The sequence below is a fragment of the Sciurus vulgaris genome (assembly GCF_902686455.1).
Source record: "Sciurus vulgaris genome assembly, chromosome: 9".
Classification (NCBI taxonomy): domain Eukaryota; kingdom Metazoa; phylum Chordata; class Mammalia; order Rodentia; family Sciuridae; genus Sciurus; species Sciurus vulgaris.
In genome coordinates, this window is record NC_136469.1 from 81,957,521 (window position 1) to 81,975,983 (window position 18,463).

General features: G+C 40.6%; 1 protein-coding gene across 1 annotated transcript in view; it reads right to left on the reverse strand.

Moving 5' to 3' along the window:
• The window catches only part of FRAS1 (Fraser extracellular matrix complex subunit 1), a 436,825-nt gene that overhangs the window by 189,683 nt on the left and 228,679 nt on the right, over positions 1 to 18,463 (reverse strand). Inside the window, exons 16-18 of the mRNA XM_079152936.1 lie at positions 17,545 to 17,685; positions 15,529 to 15,669; positions 13,756 to 13,932 (exon numbers count right to left, since the gene is read on the reverse strand). Of these exons, the coding sequence (XP_079009062.1) occupies positions 13,756 to 13,932; positions 15,529 to 15,669; positions 17,545 to 17,685 (459 nt within the window). The remainder of the gene's footprint in view (positions 1 to 13,755; positions 13,933 to 15,528; positions 15,670 to 17,544; positions 17,686 to 18,463) is intronic.

Below are 18,463 nucleotides of genomic sequence, written 5' to 3' on the forward strand. Positions count from 1 at the left end.
GCCATGGAATTGGGGCAATTACATGGCTAATCTAATCATAACCAGTCCTGGTCACCACTGCCAAATTGTTTAATGGTGACCGAGCTGCATCATTAATTGCATGGCCTGATCTTAAGTTAAATTATAAGGCTTTAGTGTGGCACAAAGAATAAGGGATTTGTGCTGGGAAAAAGGAAATAATTACCAGGCAACTACATCCTGTATACGAACCCACAATCTCCCGTTGCTCAATGTTTTCATTGGTTCCTTCTAAGCCTTACTTTTTTCATCTATGAAATGGAAGTATGAGTAGGCAAATTCAGGATTTTCAACAAATTCCTTAGTTGTAAGGGATTTCTAAGGGGTAGGAAGGAAGGGATCTAGGTAGTATTGCCAAATAAAAATACAGAATATCAAGTCGAATTTAAATTTCAGATAAACAATAAATAATATTTTAGTATATCTTATGCAATATTGGGCACAGGCTCATACTAAAATTTATTCATTTTTAAATCTGCTAAGTCTTCTATTTTTATTTGCTAAATCTGGGAACCTTAGAAATAGATGCTTTCTGCCATTTCTATTTTCTTAAGTTTCTGTTACATGAATAATGCATGCAATGAGAAGAAACAAAACTTGGGATTTTTTAAAAATATGCTTTTAGAGAGAAAGAAGTATATTAATGCCAATACAATGTGCTCATCCTTCTTTGATTAGAAGCTTTGCTTATCCAAACTGTGATCCACGGACCAGCAGCGTCAGTCTCACCTGGGAGCATGTCATAAATACAATACAAGATCTCTACTACATCTGAATCTGCATTTCGACAAGGTTCCCAAGAAATTTTCTGTTCTGCAGAGACCTCAACTAAAAGATAAATGTTCAAAATAATTGAATAATTTAAAAGAAAAATATTCCATCAGTAAGAGTACAAGGAGGTTCTGAGACTGTCACTAAATGACTCCAGGGGGAACCAGGCACACAGGCATGCAAGGAAATGGCCCCTTTTTTGTTGTACTACCAAGCGGCCTCTACCTGGCTCCTCAGGAGACACTATGCTGTCTAATTCACAGAGACCTGAAAATCCAGTGGGTAGAGGCTGATGAGAAGGTACTGACGTTTTGGAGGGTCTGGGTTTTTACTAATTTATTCAGTTTTATTGGGGAAGGTGCTGGGTGTTTCCTTCCTTCCTTCCCTCCCTCCCTACCTTCCTCTCTCCTTTCCTTCCTTCCCCTCCTCTCCAATCCCCTCCCCTTCCCTTCCCTTTTCTTCTTTTCGAGTACAGGGGTCCTGCAGGGGCACACACCTATAATCCTAACAACTCAGAGGCTGAGGTAGGAGGAATGTCAAGTTCAAAGTCCGCCTGTGCAACTTAGCAAGACCTTGTCTCAAAATAAAATAAAAATAAATGAGCAGGGCACACTGGCACACACCTTTAATTCCAGCGGCTGGGGAGACTGAGACAGGAGAATCGTGAGTTCAAAGCCAGCAAAAGAGAGGTGCTAAGTCACATGTGAGACTCTGTCTTTAAATAAAATACAAAATAGGGCTGGAAATGTGACTCAGTGGTTGAATGACCCTGAGTTCAATCCCTGGTACCCCTTCCCCCCAAAAAAGGGTTGGGGATACAGCTCAGTGATAGTGTGCCCCTGGATTCAATCCCTGGTATCAGAAAAGGAAGGAAGGAAGGAAGGAAGGAAGGAAGGAAGGAAGGAAGGAAGGAAGGAAGGAAGGAAGGAAGGAAGGAAGGAAGGAAGGAAGGAAGGAAGGAAGGAAGGAAGGAAGGAAGGAGAGAGAGAGAGAGAAAAAAAAGAAAGAAAGAAAGAAAGAAAGAAAGAAAGAAAGAAAGAAAGAAAGAAAGAAAGAAAGAAAGAAAAAGAGAGAAAGAAACTTGAATCTGTCAGTGTTAGTGAATACTGGGTTATATGGGTGAGATCAAATTATTAAAATTCTTCTTTCAGTTAATCCTAAAGATTGATATTTAATAAACACACACATTTTTACTAAAAATGCCTCCAAATTATCTTTTACAATTAGTAACAGAACCTCAGCAATTCTAGCCTCACTTTGGAAAAATAGAGACTCTAGGACAAAAAAATAAAATAAAAATTAAAAAATAAAAAAAATGCAAGCTCCGACTTCTGAGGTGCCCAGCTCTTTTTTGAGAATGAGCTAAAAACACCAAACACATGCAGGTAAATGGCTCTACCTCTCCAGTGCTCTTCTGCTTTTGAGCCACCTCAGCCTATTCCTCTTCTCCATTGCCTTGCCATGAGCTTCGTAACATAGACCACCATCCAAGAGCATACCGTGGGATTGGTCCCTGTTGTCATTCATTCATTCATTCATTCATTCATTCATTCATTCCCTGTTTCTCTCACTAAAATACATATTCCATGAGGACAGGAACTTTCATCCAACTCATTCACTAGTGCATCTCTGGTGCCTAGAAATGCCTGGCACCCAGGAATTCAATCAACATTTGTGTGAGGAATGAATAAATATGGAGAGCTTCCAATGAGCAGTGCTCTTCATGGTCATAGTTGGATAATTTTATATTTTTTGGTCCTCCAATCACAGACTTCAATTTTAGTCAAATATCTGAAATACTATTACTTCTTGCATGAGATCATTCCAGAATCATACAGCTCTCAGTAAAAACTTTTATGATAACTTCTGACACCACGTCAGCCTCTGAGTAAATTACTTCTTCCTCCACTGCATCTGCCTCTTGCTTTCATTAGCTGCAATAATATTCTAATCACTCTGTGCTGCAGTATCCAAGAAAGGGATAAAGAGTTCCAGAAAACAGTTGTTTTCCCCTTGTTTATAGAAAAGCACTTGAGATCAAAGGTGCTATAAAAGAAATTCTCAATAGTGCTCTCCAGGTGTGCATACACAAACACATACACACATCCACACCCCACCCCCAACCTCTTAAAATGTTCTGCAGAGAGGCAAGGGGTATTTCTGGGAAGCTGTGAGAAAAAGAAAAGCCCCATGCAATCTCCCAGGACTTCCAGGCCTGATTTCATAGACAAGACTTCAGCAGAATAGAAAATGGAACAGATTGTGGGAAGGAGAAGGTTTCCAGAGATACAGGATGAGTGACAGAAAATACATCAATCAACATACTTCATACTCAGGTAAGGCTGAAACAATGGGTAGTCACGCTCAGTTTCCCAACAGAATCCTGGGCAACTCAATTAACCTCTTTCTGCCACATTCTCATCACGTGCAAATTGAGTACAACAACCTACCTAGTGGAGATTGCACAGGGATTTGCTAATAAATGTGAGTAGACAGCTATATGTGTGATACCTAGTAATACTATGTTAACGAGCATAAAATCATGGGGCTACAAAAGATTCAAGAGGTCAATACAGTCCTTTTGCATCTGACCACAATTAAGCCATTCCAAAGGGATTAGATTTTAATCCTTTTAAAAAGGTACCTATACAGAGGGAGAAAACTCCCCCTTTGCCAAGGATGCTTTCTTAAATTTAACATACTGTGATCCTGCAGCATTAGTATGCCTTGCTTCTCCTCCCTCTGTTTGGGAAGGAGACGAGCAGCTGCACTACCTATAATAGGTGGCTGTGCCCTCAGAGTCTCATACAGTAGCCTGATGGCTATGAGCATGAATATGGAGTCAGACTGATTTATGTTCCCATCCATCTCTACTCCATGTTTGCTACCTGACTTTAAGCAAGTTATAGACTTAATTTGTGTGATCCTTGGTTTCATCTAGAAAATAGTTGTCCCACTGACCCCAAAAGGTTGGTATTAGGAACAAATGATCCAAACAAGTAATGTGCTTTTCACAGGGCCTGGCTCATGGTGGGTACCAAACAAATGGTCAAAATATTTTGTGTACTGAATAACCTCAGTCATTTTCATTTTTATTTATTTATAATTCTGACCATTAAAGTGTCCATCATTTTTGTTTCTGTCTTCTGAACTCACTCCAAATTCTCCATTTAAACTTTTTAACATAGTGCTCAAAATTGTAGGAAGATGCTAACTGTGCTGAGCAGTCTGGGAAGATTTCCTCCTGAATTTCTCTTGAGATCACTATGCCCAGGGGAACACCAGCTTTGCTAGTTTCAATCTGTGTGCCAGGAAAGCCAAAAGTCTCCCACAGCATCCCTCTGAATAATTGGGAAGACCAGTGTTGGCAGAAGTCTGATATCTCTGTGGTTTCCACTCAAACCCCAGGGCGCACAGACCAGGGCTTCGTGAAACCATGCAGATTCCAATAAATCAAAAAACATTTCTATAACAAGGTGAACCAAGACTGAGAAAAAGAGAGAGAAAGAAATAGAGAAGAAGAGGAGGAGGAGCGAGAGGAGGTGGAAAGGCAGAGAAAGAAGTAGACTATGAACAATTAAAAAGGCTCATTTGCTCAGTGGTAGAGTAAGGCCTTGGGTTCAATCCCCAGAAAAACAAACAAACAAAAAGTACTAATATTTTTCCTTCTATTTTTTCCATGTACTTTCCCCATGTTGAGCAGGGCTAGGCACTGTAATTACTTTCCTCTGGGGAGCTGGGGCTTGCCAGAAAGCAGAAGAACTTGAGGAAGCCATATGAAAGATACTTCTGTGTTGTGGTGCTGTGAGTACAAGAGCTCAGAAAGGTTTAGAGTCTGGTCTGAACGTCTGTATTCCAATTCTGCACACTTCCTGGTATGCCACTGAAGACAGCTGAGAGGCAATGAAACAGAGAGAACACCCTCTTCCCCACCCACAGGGGTCTGTGGGTTCCTAAGGAAGAAATGGCAAAACCCCTCATTATAGCACCCAGTAGTAGTCAAACTGAGGAAGGGGAAGGCTGTGTAGCAGGTGCCGTGGGCAAGAGTTGGGACTCTCGGTATAAGCAGACTCCTATATTCCACAAGTACTTATGGAGCAGAGCCACAGGAGTTTAGGACACGGGGAGAGTTTGGGCAATGCATACATATATGGGTAGAAGCCAGAGTGTCTGGAGAAATCTTGTAAGCCTCCTGGAGTCCAGGTCCTCCCAGGGAGCAGGGGATTACCCCTGTAATATTCAGTACCTGGGCTGAAAATCATACCTATTGAGTATGGGGACTTTTACTTTAACAGCCACGTTTGCACTCCTAAATTCCTTTGATGCTGGCAAAAAGCCACATGAAAGATACTCCTGGGAGGTTTTCAAGATGGCGGCCTAGAGGGTGGCTGCATTACGTGTTGCTCCAGAACTCAGGATTCAAGAGAGGAGATATTGAGACGCTTGGGACCAACTCAAAGTAGCCGGGTGACTCTCACCCCCTGGGGGGGCATCCCGGATGGGACGGGGGTCCCGGAACGCAGGAAACTTTGTGAAGTAGAACTGCCGGCGAGACGCCCCTCCCCCCGCTGGAGCGCCATAGAGGAGGCAGCTCGGCACAGCGCTGGGACTCGGAGCTGCCACTGGGGCTCCGGCGGCTGCCCGGGGGAGGAGTGGCGGGGAGAACTGTGTGGACTCAGGACACCGGGGCCTGCCCTGAGGAGGAGGAGAGGAGCGTGGCCACTTGGATTCAGAGAGACTGCGCCAGAGCTGCAGGCGGTTGCCAGAGGAGAAGCCGCGCGGCGAGCTGTTTGGAATCAGAACGACGCTTCTGAACACCGGGGCCTGCCCTGAGGACGAGGAGGAAGAGGAGCGGCCGCTTGGATTCGGGTGACTACACGGGAACTACAGGCGGTTGCCAGAGAAGGGGCTGCGTGGCGAGCTGTTTGGACCCTGACCACTTCTGAACCCTGGGGCCTGCCCGGAGGAGTAGGAGAAGGAGGAGAAGGAGCGCGGCGGGTCCTTTGGACTCGCAGTGACTGCATTAGCGCTCCAGGCAGCTGCTCAGAGGAGAAGGCGAGTGGTGAGTTGTTTGGTCTTAAAGTGACAGCTCCTGAACACAGGGGGGCTGCCTGGAGGAGAAGCGTGGTGGGACGCTTGGTCTTGAGGGGCCACACCAGAGCTCCGGGCGGTTGCCCAGAGGACCCGTGCAGCGGGTCACGTGGATTCAGAGCCACTCAGAGGGACTGCTCCTGAACACCCGGGGGGTTATCTGGAGAAGGAGGAGGAACGGGCAGGGTCACTTCGACTCGGAGTGATTGATTGCCCCGGGCTACGGGTGGTTGGTGGGAGGAGGAGGCACGAAGTGAGTTTCTTGGACTCCTAGTGACCGCACCGGCATACTGGGCGGCTGTCTGGAGGAAGAGGCCTGTGGCGGGTCTCTGGGACTCAGAGCGATTGTTCGGGGCCACAGGTGGCTGCTCAGAGGAGGGGCCACGCAGCCAGGCGATTAGGTGCAGAACAGGGTCCCAGGATCTAGGAGGCTTCTGGGTGGAAGAGCCGCACAGAGACAGGCTTAGGGCGGAGCGAAGGTTCCAGGCCTATGGGCAAATTCTCTGAGGAGGGGCAGCCTAAGGAGATTCATCTGCGAAGGGTGAGGCTCCCAGGCCCAGGAGGTAGGGCCGGGCCCCTGGAAACTTTGCAGAGGAAGGCAGCCCAGCCCAGGCAGTAGCTGTAAATTGAGGGGAACCTCTAGGAGGAAACTGACCAGCGAGACCTCCCCACCGGGTGAGTCTTCCCTGCTGGGTGAGGTTTCCCACAAGGACGGTAAAACCAGAGGCTCAGGCCCAAACAGGCCTTGCCTCAGCCCACAGCCTAGGTCCCCTTTGGATGACCATTGGTCAACAAGTGGAGGCACCTCTGCCCACTAGCAGGGAATATACCCCACCTGAAGGCCACCACTCCTAGAGAGGCAGCTTCCTTGTGGAGCACCGCATTACCAACCTCCTCCAAGACTTCAGCCTACTGAAGGCTAAGAGGGGATATATATAGAAATCTTCAGGGTCATTGTAAATCAACAGAGGAAATCTGCAATATCTCAGCGGTCCACTGATATCTGAACAACATGAGAAAACAAGGAAAGAAAATGCTGCAAACAAATCTAGATGTTACATCAATAAAACCCAATGACAGCATGGCAGAAGAAATGACAGAAAAGGAGTTCAGAATGTACATAATTAAAATGATCAGAGAAGCAAACGAGGAGATGAAAGAGCAAATGCAAGCATTGAATGATGAGATGAAAGAGCAAATGCAAGCATTGATTGATCGAACCAATCGACAGTTAAAAGAGCAAATACAGGAAGCAAAAGATCATTTCAATAAAGAGTTAGAGATATTGAAAAAAAACCAAACAGAAATCCTTGACATGAAGGAAACAATAAACCAAATTAAGAACTCCATAGAAAGCATATCCAATAGGATAGAACACCTGGAAGACAGAACCTCAGACATTGAAGACAAAATATTTAACCTTGAAAACAAAGCTGAACAAACAGAGAAGATGGTAAGAAATCATGAACAGAATCTCCAAGAACTATGGGATATCATGAAAAGGCCAAATTTAAGAATTATTGGGATTGAGGAAGGCCAAGAGAAACAAGCCAAAGGAATGAACAACCTATTCAATGAAATAATATCAGAAAATTTCCCAAATCTGAAGAATGAAATGGAAAATCAAGTTCAAGAGGCTTACAGGACTCCAAATACACAAAATTACAACAGACCCACACCAAGGCACATTATAATGAAAATACCTAACATACAAAATAAAGACAGAATTTTAAAGGCTGTGAGAGAAAAGAACCAAATTACATTCAGGGGGAAACCAATACGCATATCAGCAGATTTTTCAATCCAGACCCTAAAAGCTAGAAGGTCCTGGAACAACATTTTTCAAGCCCTGAAAGAAAATGGATGCCAACCAAGAATCTTATACCCAGCAAAACTTACCTTCAAATTTGACGATGAAATAAAATCCTTCCATGATAAACAAAAGCTAAAAGAATTTACAAAAAGAAAGCCAGCATTACAGAACATTCTCAACAAAATATTCCATGAGGAAGAGATGAAAAACAAAGAAGCAAATCAGCAAAGGGAGGAATTATCCTAAAGGAATTGTCAAATAAAGGAGGAAACAAGTTGTGTCAAACAAATAAATAAACAAAATTTTAAAAATGAACCAAATGACCGGGAAACCAAATCATTTCTCTATAATAACCCTGAACGTTAATGGCCTGAATTCATCAATCAAAAGACATAGACTGGCAGACTGGATTAAAAAGAAAGATCCAACAATATGTTGCCTGCAAGAGACTCACCTCATAGAAAAAGATACCCATAGATTAAAGGTGAAAGGATGGGGAAAAACATACCATGCACATGGACTCAGCAAAAAAGCTGGAGTATCCATCCTCATTTCCGATAATGTGGACTTCAAGCCAAAGTTAGTCAGAAGGGATAAAGAAGGTCATTTCATACTGCTTAAGGGAAGCATAAATCAGCAAGATATAACAATCATAAACATCTATGCCCCAAACAGTGGCTCATCTATGTATGTCAAACAAATCCTTCTCAATTTCAGAAACCAAATAGACCACAACACAATAATACTAGGTGATTTTAACACGCCGCTCTCACCACTGGACAGATCTTCCAGACAAAAATTGAGCAAAGAAACCATAGATCTGAACAACACAATCAATAATTTAGACTTAACGGACATTTATAGAATATTCCATCCAACCAAGAGTGAATACACTTTCTTCTCAGCAGCACATGGATCCTTCTCTAAAATAGACCATATATTATGCCACAAAGCTAATGTTAGCAAATACAAGAAGATAGAGACACTAGCATGTATTCTATCAGATCATAATGGATTGAAGTTAGAAATAAATGAAAGAGTAAAACACAGAAACTATTCCAACATCTGGAGATTAAACAATATGCTATTATATGATGAATGGATAACAGAAGATATTAGGAAGGAAATTAAAAAATTCTTAGAGGTAAATGAGAACAAAGAAACATCATATCAAAACCTCTGGGACACTATGAAAGCAGTACTTAGAGGGAAATTTATTTCATGGAGTGCATTTAATAAAAGAAGTAAAACTCAACAAATAAACAACCTAACACTACAGCTCAAAGCCTTAGAAAAAGAAGAACAGAACAGCACCAAAAGTAGTAGAAGACAGGAAATTGTTAAACTCAGAGCTGAAATCAATGAAATTGAAACAAAAGAAACAATACAAAAAATTGACAAAATAAATAGTTGGTTCTTCGAAAAAATAAACAAAATTGATAAACCTTTAGCCACACTAACAAAGAGAAGACGAGAGAAAACCCAAATCACTAAAATTCGGAATGAACAAGGAAATATCACAACAGACAGGATGGAAATACAAAACATAATTAGAAGCTATTTTGAAAATCTATACTCCAACAAAATAGAAAATTTCGAAGACATCAACAGGTTTCTAGAGACATATGAATTGCCTAAACTGAATGAGGAGGACATAAACAATTTCAATAGACCAATTTCAAGTACTGAAATAGAAGAAGTCATCAAAAGCCTACCAACAAAGAAAAGTCCGGGACCAGATGGGTTCTCAGCCGAGTTCTACAAAACCTTTAAGGAAGAGCTCATTCCAATACTTCTCAAAGTATTCCATAAAATAGAAGAGGAGGGAACCCTCCCAAACTCATTCTATGAAGCCAATATCACACTGATACCTAAACCAGACAGAGACTCATCAAGGAAAGAAAATTTCAGACCAATATCCTTAATGAACATCGACGCAAAAATTCTCAACAAAATTTTAGCAAATCGCATACAAAAACATATTAAAAAGATAGTTCACCATGATCAAGTGGGTTTCATCCCAGGGATGCAAGGTTGGTTCAACATCAGGAAATCAATAAACGTAATTCACCATATTAATAGACTTAAAGTCAAGAATCACATGATTATTTCAATAGATGCAGAAAAAGCATTTGATAAAATACAGCACCCCTTCATGCTTAAAACACTAGAAAAAATAGGGATAGTGGGAACATTCCTTAATATTGTAAAGGCCATTTATGCTAAGCCCATGGCTAATATCATTCTAAATGGTGAAAAACTGAAAGCATTCCCCCTAAAAACTGGAACAAGGCAGGGATGCCCTCTTTCACCACTTCTATTCAACATCGTTCTTGAGACTCTGGCCAGAGCAATTAGACAAACCAAAGAAATTAAAGGGATACGAATTGGAAAAGAAGAACTCAAACTATCCCTGTTCGCTGATGACATGATTATATATTTAGAGGAACCTGGAAATTCCACCAGAAAACTCTTAGAACTCATAAGTGATTTCAGTAAAGTAGCAGGTTACAAGATCAATGCCCATAAATCCAACGCATTTTTATACATAAGTGATGAATCTTCAGAAAGAGAAATTAGGAAAACTACACCATTCACAATAGCCTCGAAAAAAATAAAATACTTGGGAATCAATCTCACAAAAGAGGTGAAAGACCTCTACAATGAGAACTATACAACACTAAAGAAAGAAATTAAAGAACACCTTAGAAGATGGAAAGATCTTCCATGTTCTTGGATAGGAAGAATTAATATTGTCAAAATGGCCATACTACCTAAAGTGCTATACAAATTCAATGCAATTCCAATTAAAATCCCAATGACGTACCTTACAGAAATAGAGCAGGCAATTATGAGATTCATCTGGAAGAATAAGAAACCCAGAATAGCTAAAGCAATCCTTAGCAGGAAGAGTGAAACAGGGGGTATTGCAATACCAGATCTTCAACTCTACTACAAAGCAATAGTAACAAAAACGGCATGGTATTGGTACCAAAATAGAAAGGTAGATCAATGGTACAGAATAGAGGACACGGACACAAACCCAAATAAATACAATTTTCTCATACTAGACAAAGGGGCCAAAAATATGCAATGGAGAAAAGATAGCCTCTTCAACAAATGGTGCTGGGAGAATTGGAAATCCATATGCAACAGAATGAAACTAAACCCATATCTCTCACCATGCACGAAACTAAACTCAAAATGGATTAAGGACCTCGGAATCAGACCAGAGACCCTGCAGATTATAGAAGAAAAAGTAGGTCCAAATCTTCATCTTGTTGGTCTAGGACCAGACTTCCTTAACAGGACTCCCATAGCACAAGAAATAAAAGCTAGAATCAACCACTGGGATAGATTCAAACTAAAAAGCTTTCTCTCAGCAAAGGAAACTATCAGCAATGCGAAGAAAGAGCCTACAGAGTGGGAGAATATCTTTGCCAATCATACTTCAGATAGAGCACTAATCTCCAGAATCTATAAAGAACTCAAAAAACTCTACTCCAAGAATTCAAACAGTCCAGTCAACAAATGGGCTAAGGAAATGAATAGACACTTCACAGAAGAAGATCTACAAGCAATCAACAAACATATGGAAAAATGTTCAACATCTCTAGTAATAAGAGAAATGCAAATCAAAACCACCCTAAGGTTCCATCTCACCCCAATTAGAATGGCGATTATCAAGAATACGAGCAACAACAGGTGTTGGCGAGGATGTGGGGAGAAAGGTACACTCATACACTGCTGGTGGGGCTGCAAATTAGTGCAGCCACTATGGAAAGCAGTGTGGAGATTCCTTAGAAAACTTGGAATGGAACCACCATTTGACCCAGCTATCCCACTCCTTGGCCTATACCCAAAGGACTTAAAATCTGCATACTACAGAAATACAGCCACATCAATGTTCATAGCTGCTCAATTCACAATAGCCAGACTGTGGAACCAACCTAGATGCCCTTCAATTGATGAGTGGATAAAGAAACAGTGGTATATATATACTATGGAATATTACTCAGCCATAAAGAATGATAAAATTATGACATTTGCAGGCAAATGGATGAAATTGGAGAATATCATGCTAAGTGAGATAAGCCAATCTCAAAAAGCCAAAGGACGAATGATATCGCTAATAAGTGGAGGTTGACACATAATGGGGGGGAGGGAAGGGTTAGAGTTAGGGTTAGGGAGGGGGGCAAGTATGGAGGAAGGAACTACTGTATAGAGGGTAAAGAGGGGTGGGAGGGGTGGGGGGAAGGGAAAAAAATAACAGAATGAATCAAACAACAATGCTCTATGTAAATTTATGATTACACAAATGGTATGCCTTTACTCCATGTACAATCAGAGAAACAACATGTATCCCATTTGTTTACAATAAAAAAAAAAAAAAAAAAAAAAAAGAAAAAAAGAAAAAAAAAAAAAAAAAAAAAAAAAAGAATTATGTTGGCCTTGGATTTAGCATGTATGGCTTTTATGATGTTGAGGTATGTTCCTACTATCCCTAGTTCTTTTAGTGTTTGGAGCTTGAATAAGTGCAGTATTTTGTCAAATGCTTTTTATGCATTTATTGAGATGATCATATTATTGTTGTTTTTAAGGCTTTTTATATTATGAATAATGTTTATTGTTTTCTGTATGTTGAACCAAACCTTCATCTGGGGGATGAACCCGCATTTGATCATGGTCTACTATCTGTTTAATATGTCTTTGGATGTAATATGCCATAATTTTATTGGGAATTTTTAAGTCTATCTTTATACAAAAGGAATTAAATTCAACATACTACAGTAATGCAGCCACATAAATATTTATAGCAGCTCAATTCCCCAGACCTAAATTTTGGATTCAGCCTAGATGCTTTTAAACAGATGAATGGATTAAGAAAATGCAATATATATATATATATATATATATATATAATTATATATATAGATAGATATAGATATATATAGATATATGAAGATATATAGATATGTGTATATATATATGTATATGTATATATATAATAAAAATATTACGCAGTTTTAAAAAAGAAAAAAAAAAAAAAAAAAGATACTCCTGTATTCTAGTGCTGTGAGTACAAGAGCTCAGAAAGGTTAAGTGTCTGGTCTGAATGTCTGTATTCCAATTCTGCACACTTCCTGGTATGACATATTACTCACATGTCTGAAATCTTTTAACCTACCTTTCAAATCCAGCCTTTTTATGTGAGAATGTACTCTAGGGTGGAACTGAAGCCACTTTAATAAGTGGGCTTATAGGATACAAAAGTGAATCTGCAGCACGCTTACAGTTGTGTCACAAAAGTAAACACTCAAAGCTATGAGTAGGAAAAAAGACTCAGATATTACAGCACAATGGCAAAGGCAACTGGGCTTGGGTGATGAGCAGGTTATTTTTCTACTTTACATTCAAAATTTCCTTTAGTGACTCCATATTATGCAAGATTAATAAATTATTATTAATAATGCAAAATGCAAGATTAATAAATTATTTTTTTCAGGTACCCTGAGAATTGAACCGTTCATGCCACAGCAAGATGGCTTTTTGTAGGAGTATACAAGGTCCTTCTTCCCCTGTTTTCTTCCAGGAAACCATACCCTTCCCTTCAGATCCTGAACAACCTGGTCACTGAGTTGAATCATTCAGGTTATCAATTCTCATGTCAATTCTCATAGATGATATACCAAGGTCATGAGATTTTTGACATTAGTCCAGATTTTGCCCTGAAGGGACCAATTTCTATTCATAGTAGCAAAATATAAGAAAAAAATAAATGGAATTCTACAATGAGGTTTGGGTCTTCCTTAGTTACTTTTAGTTTTTGAAGGATTTTCTGTCTGGATCTTTCGAGAATGTAATTTGGGAAAGGATAGAGGCTCTTAAAGATCATCTGTTGTTCCCAAAGGGAGGGAGGACATGGGTGGGGCTGCTTTTCTGCATGTCCATTTTCTGCTTCATCCACAAGCAACCTGGAACCTTTCTCTTGTGAAAACAAAGGTCTTCCCAAGAGGTGAGCCCAGAAGCAACTTGCATTTCTTCAAATCACATCTACTCACCTTCACACAGCCCAGAGCTCTCCAAGTAAAACTGGGCTTTACAATGGGACAGACACTTGCCAAAGGGGATGTGTTCCCCAGACAGCTGCTGTGCTTGCAGTCCTGCCTCAGGCTTCCGACACTCAGTGCAGTGAGAGGGCTCCGGACCCACACACGTCTGGCAGGAAGCATGACAGGCTACAAATAGGAATAAAATGCAGAAAACAATCCAAACATCAAATATATATTGCAACCAACTGGATTCCCTCCTTACATGAAAACCACTTAGGAAAGTTCACCAGATACATCCTTTCAGAATATGATTTTTATAGAGGTCTATACAAAGCACAGGGGTGATAATAAAGCTGGTAGAGAGAGAGTGAGGGTGTTGTGACTGGTTACTTCTCTCAGGTACTATAAGGGCTGTCAGGCTGGATCACAAAACCCAGCAAAGTGTACAATATTGGCTTGGCACATTCACTGAATGACGATTTAACATTATGCCCTCAGTTTTTATTGAAGATTTTTAGAAGCTTTCATACGAAGGCCATGGCTGTATCTTTCACAGAAATGGTTGTTGTGTAACTGTCTATTATGTCTCCTATCATTCATTATAGAGAGGTCCAGGCAACAAATTCCTCTCAGAATTTATCTAGAGAAAAGCTGCCTTTCTAGACAAGGAAGAGGCTTCCTTCAAGTAGCAATGAAAATTTCACCATCAATCACAGTGTGTTGTTTTCCCTGATGACTAGGGCAAATCAAAGCCAAAATACTACTTGAACAATTTTGTGTCCGCGTTTTGATACAATTAACTTTTCTGTCTCCTTGAAAGATTCTCAAAATTTTCTTTCAAAGTTATTTATTGCAGCTTTTTGGTTTTAAGTATATTTTTCTTGTAATTATTCTCACCTTCTTTTCTAAGATACTCTATGTACAAAAAAATATAATTTCATTTTGCTTAATTAAAGTGTTTGCCCCCAGTGTTCTAGTTTCAAAAGGCTCAAATGCCACTGTTCTCTCAATGAGCCCAGAGCCTTTTTGGCAAATAGCAATTTAAGATTCCCATTTTATTCAGCCCAGAGGCATTGTTAGTGACTTTCAGTTTGCTCAGAGTATCATTAACAAAAAGAAGTTCTTCAGAGAAAAGCAAAATGAAGTCTAGAAAAACATTAATGATGCTAGGAGAGAAGAGAAAGGAGAAAATAAGAGTTTTATTTTGTATTAATGTATGGTAAAGGAAATCCCGTTTTCAGGATGACCTGAAAAATCATGAAAATGTTCACACTTTTTTTGCCCAGATTATCCTTTCATAAAACTATTCTAATGAAAAAAATGTAACACAATTGTCCCTTGGTATCTGCAGGGAATTGCTCCTGTGACCCCTGCAGATACCAAAATCTATAGATGATCAAGTCTCTCCAATAAAATGGCATAGTATTTGCATATAGCCTATACATATTCTCCTGTAAACTTTAAATCATCTCTAGATTAATCACAATATTTAATACAATGTCTATACATCTTTCATTTGGACAGACTCTATGTAGAATCATGGAGCAAATTCAAAATTTGCTTTTTGGAAATTTCCGGAATTAAAAAATTCCTATCTGTGGTTCATTGGCTCCACAAATGTGGAACATATAAATGCAGATTTGGAGGGCCTTTATATGCACATAGCCACATAAGGTATGCTAGAGGAAAAGATGCACTGGAAAGTGATATTATTGGGAAAAAGTCAATCTACGTACTTGTGATTGAACACTCTCCCAAGAATGACAATGACACCAATGATACCTTTGCAGTCCCCATGGTCAGGGTAGAAGCCCTCTCCACAGCTAGACAGACAGTGGCCTTGATGTAGAGCCTGGGGCTGGATGCAGGCTGTACAGTGAGAGGCTGAGGGTCCGGAGCAGCTGGCACATGAGTCATGGCAAACTGAGGAGGAAAGAGAGAGGAACACAACGGGTTGCACAGTGGGCTGAGGTGACTGCACAGCACACTCCGTGTCTGGCCTGGTAGGTGCTGGGAAGCCCTCCAACTCTCAGTCCCCTTGCTTGTCTCACCAGACCAAGGGAAGAGAAGAGTTAGGAGGTGGTCACACTGCTAGAACTGCCCTTACTGCTCCTCACCCACCTGTTACCCATGTTCTGCCTCCTATTGATCAGCTACTTTTAGCATTTGCATTAAGTGATTTTTACACAGTGACCTTCTAAAACTATTTTTTAGTTGTCAATGGACCTTTATTATTTATTTATATGCAGTGCGGAGAATTGAACCCAGTGCCTCACACACGCTCTACCACTGAGCCACAACCCCAGCCCACACACTTTCAATCCTCATAACATTATGATGTACATATCATTAACTACACTTTACAGTGAGGAAACTGAGGTCTTGAAATGTTAAAAAAATTTACCCAGATCACAAAGCTCACTCACAACAAGGTTGGGATTTAGTCTGCTTAGATCTGAAGCCCACACTGCCTGAATAAAGAAAAAAGTGGAAAACCTGTGGTATGAGGGATGGGAGTGCTGAAATTCCAATTGACTTGTCCACTAACTCATCGATGTCCTCAGTCAAGTCCAGTGCTCTCCAGGTCTACTTCCCTTGGCATATGCATAGTGAAAGGCTGGGCTAAATGATAATTTATGATGCTTCTAGCTTTGACATCCTAGGATTCTAAGAATTATTTTATTGCAGAAAATAATCTGAGACCACTCCATATGCCAATGTGAGGGACATATCTTCCCTGCTTTGGCCCTCATGCTAATGGTGGAACATCTCTGAATCCAAGAGGCAGGTGGAAGGAGCTGGAGAGATAGCTCAGTTGGTATAGTGCTCGCCTTGCGAGCACAAGGCCCTGGGTTCGATCCCCAGCACCACACACAAGAGGCAGGTGGTGGGAGCATGGTCTGGGCTGAGCCTTTAGCAGGACTAGGACAGAAGTGAGAAAGCTCTGGGAAACAAAGGTTAGGAGCTGTGTGGTCGAAGTGGGGAGATAAGATAAGAACCGTGGGGTCAGGACACTGAGGAAAAGGGGTGAACTGTGGGTGTGTTAGGGGTTGTCAGACAGACATATTGATAAGGAGAAGTGAGTGGACAGTTCTAAATATCCTAACAGACACTAAGAAAAAGTGAGAATGTGTGTATATTTCACAAGGAGGAGCAATCAATGTGTCCCAGGCAGTAATACATTCTTAGATGCCTGTAAGTAAGGACATAAGTCAGGCATATATAAGTTGGAAATTTATAAAGTCTCAAATGTCAATGTTTCATAGTTTAGGTTGTACCAGTCTGAAAGAAACAATATATAAATAGCACATAAAAACAAAATTTCAGTGGATACAGACTTCAACTTTACCAGCTATCAAACATGGTTTCTTTTTCATTTTATTTTTGTGGTGCATCATAGCTGCCAATGTATGAGTTTATAAATGCCATGGAAAGAACGATTTTTGTCATCACTAACACAGGTTAGTGGCGGTTTACAAGCACATACGACTGTATGTTAAAGACGATCTTGACATTTCAAATAGACCAAACGCTCTCTTAGGGTAATTGATAGGCATTAGTCCTTCATTTAATTCACCATAGGCCCTAAGAATCCACCCACATCTTCCACTCCCATACCAAATACACACAGGTTCTATAAAATAAAAAGCTATCCTTTTGAAAGTAACATTCTCCCAACATATACACAAATTTTCAAATGATTAGCATATAGCACCAAGTATGACTATATGTATTAAAGACTTTTGACGATAAGGATGATGATAGAGATGATGGTGATGATGACAGGCCACCTCTTACCTTTGCATCGGCCAGTGGCATCCACGTAGTACCCACCAGGGCATTCAGAAATGCATTTTCCATCATGCAACACTGTCTTTTCAGTACAGGAAAGACATCTGGGACTATTGGGGCCACAACTTTTACAGGATTGGTCACAAGCTAAGGGGGAGAAAAATCCATCAGAGAAAAGCAATTGTGAGAACAGAAGAAGTGAACTCCATACTTTACAAAGTTCACAATTGGTATCAATAAAGCAATCTCATTCTCTAGCTGCTCATCAGAGTTCTGTTTCCTTGATCCCAATTGCTTTCTGTTTTCACAGTTGAAGGAGAATTAAAGAATTATTCATTGAACCAAGTACTACAAATACTCTGAGGCACACCCACAAGTATATCGAATTTAATATGGGATTTAAATTTAATTTAAAATTTAATTTAATTTAAGATTAAAATAGCCATGGAGGCAGGGTTGCCAGATTTATCAACCAAAAACACCAGATGTATTATAAATAATGAATATTTTTTAGTGTAAAAATGTACCAAATATCTTTTACTTTACCCTACTGGAAGAGAGAATTCAGAAATTCAGCTTTACTAAACAAGATTGTGCTATCAAAATTGCATTGAAGTTGTTCAATTTCAAATAATCTTCCAGGACCCATTCATTCATTTGCCCTAGAAACATTTATTAAGATCTGTATTAGCAGGATACAAGATGGCGGACTAGAGAAGGTGACTGCATCTCCCGGCACTCCAGAACTCAGGATTCAAGAAGGGGAGGTATTGAGAGACTCTGCCCAACACAGAGCTTCTGGGTGAGTCTCTCCCACTGGGTGAAGCTCGGCCCGGGAGGCAGGCCGGGACAGTGGGCAGCTTCTCGGACCAGGGCAGGGCAGGAGAGACTGCCCCAAGCCGGCCGGCTCCCTGCAGCGGCACGC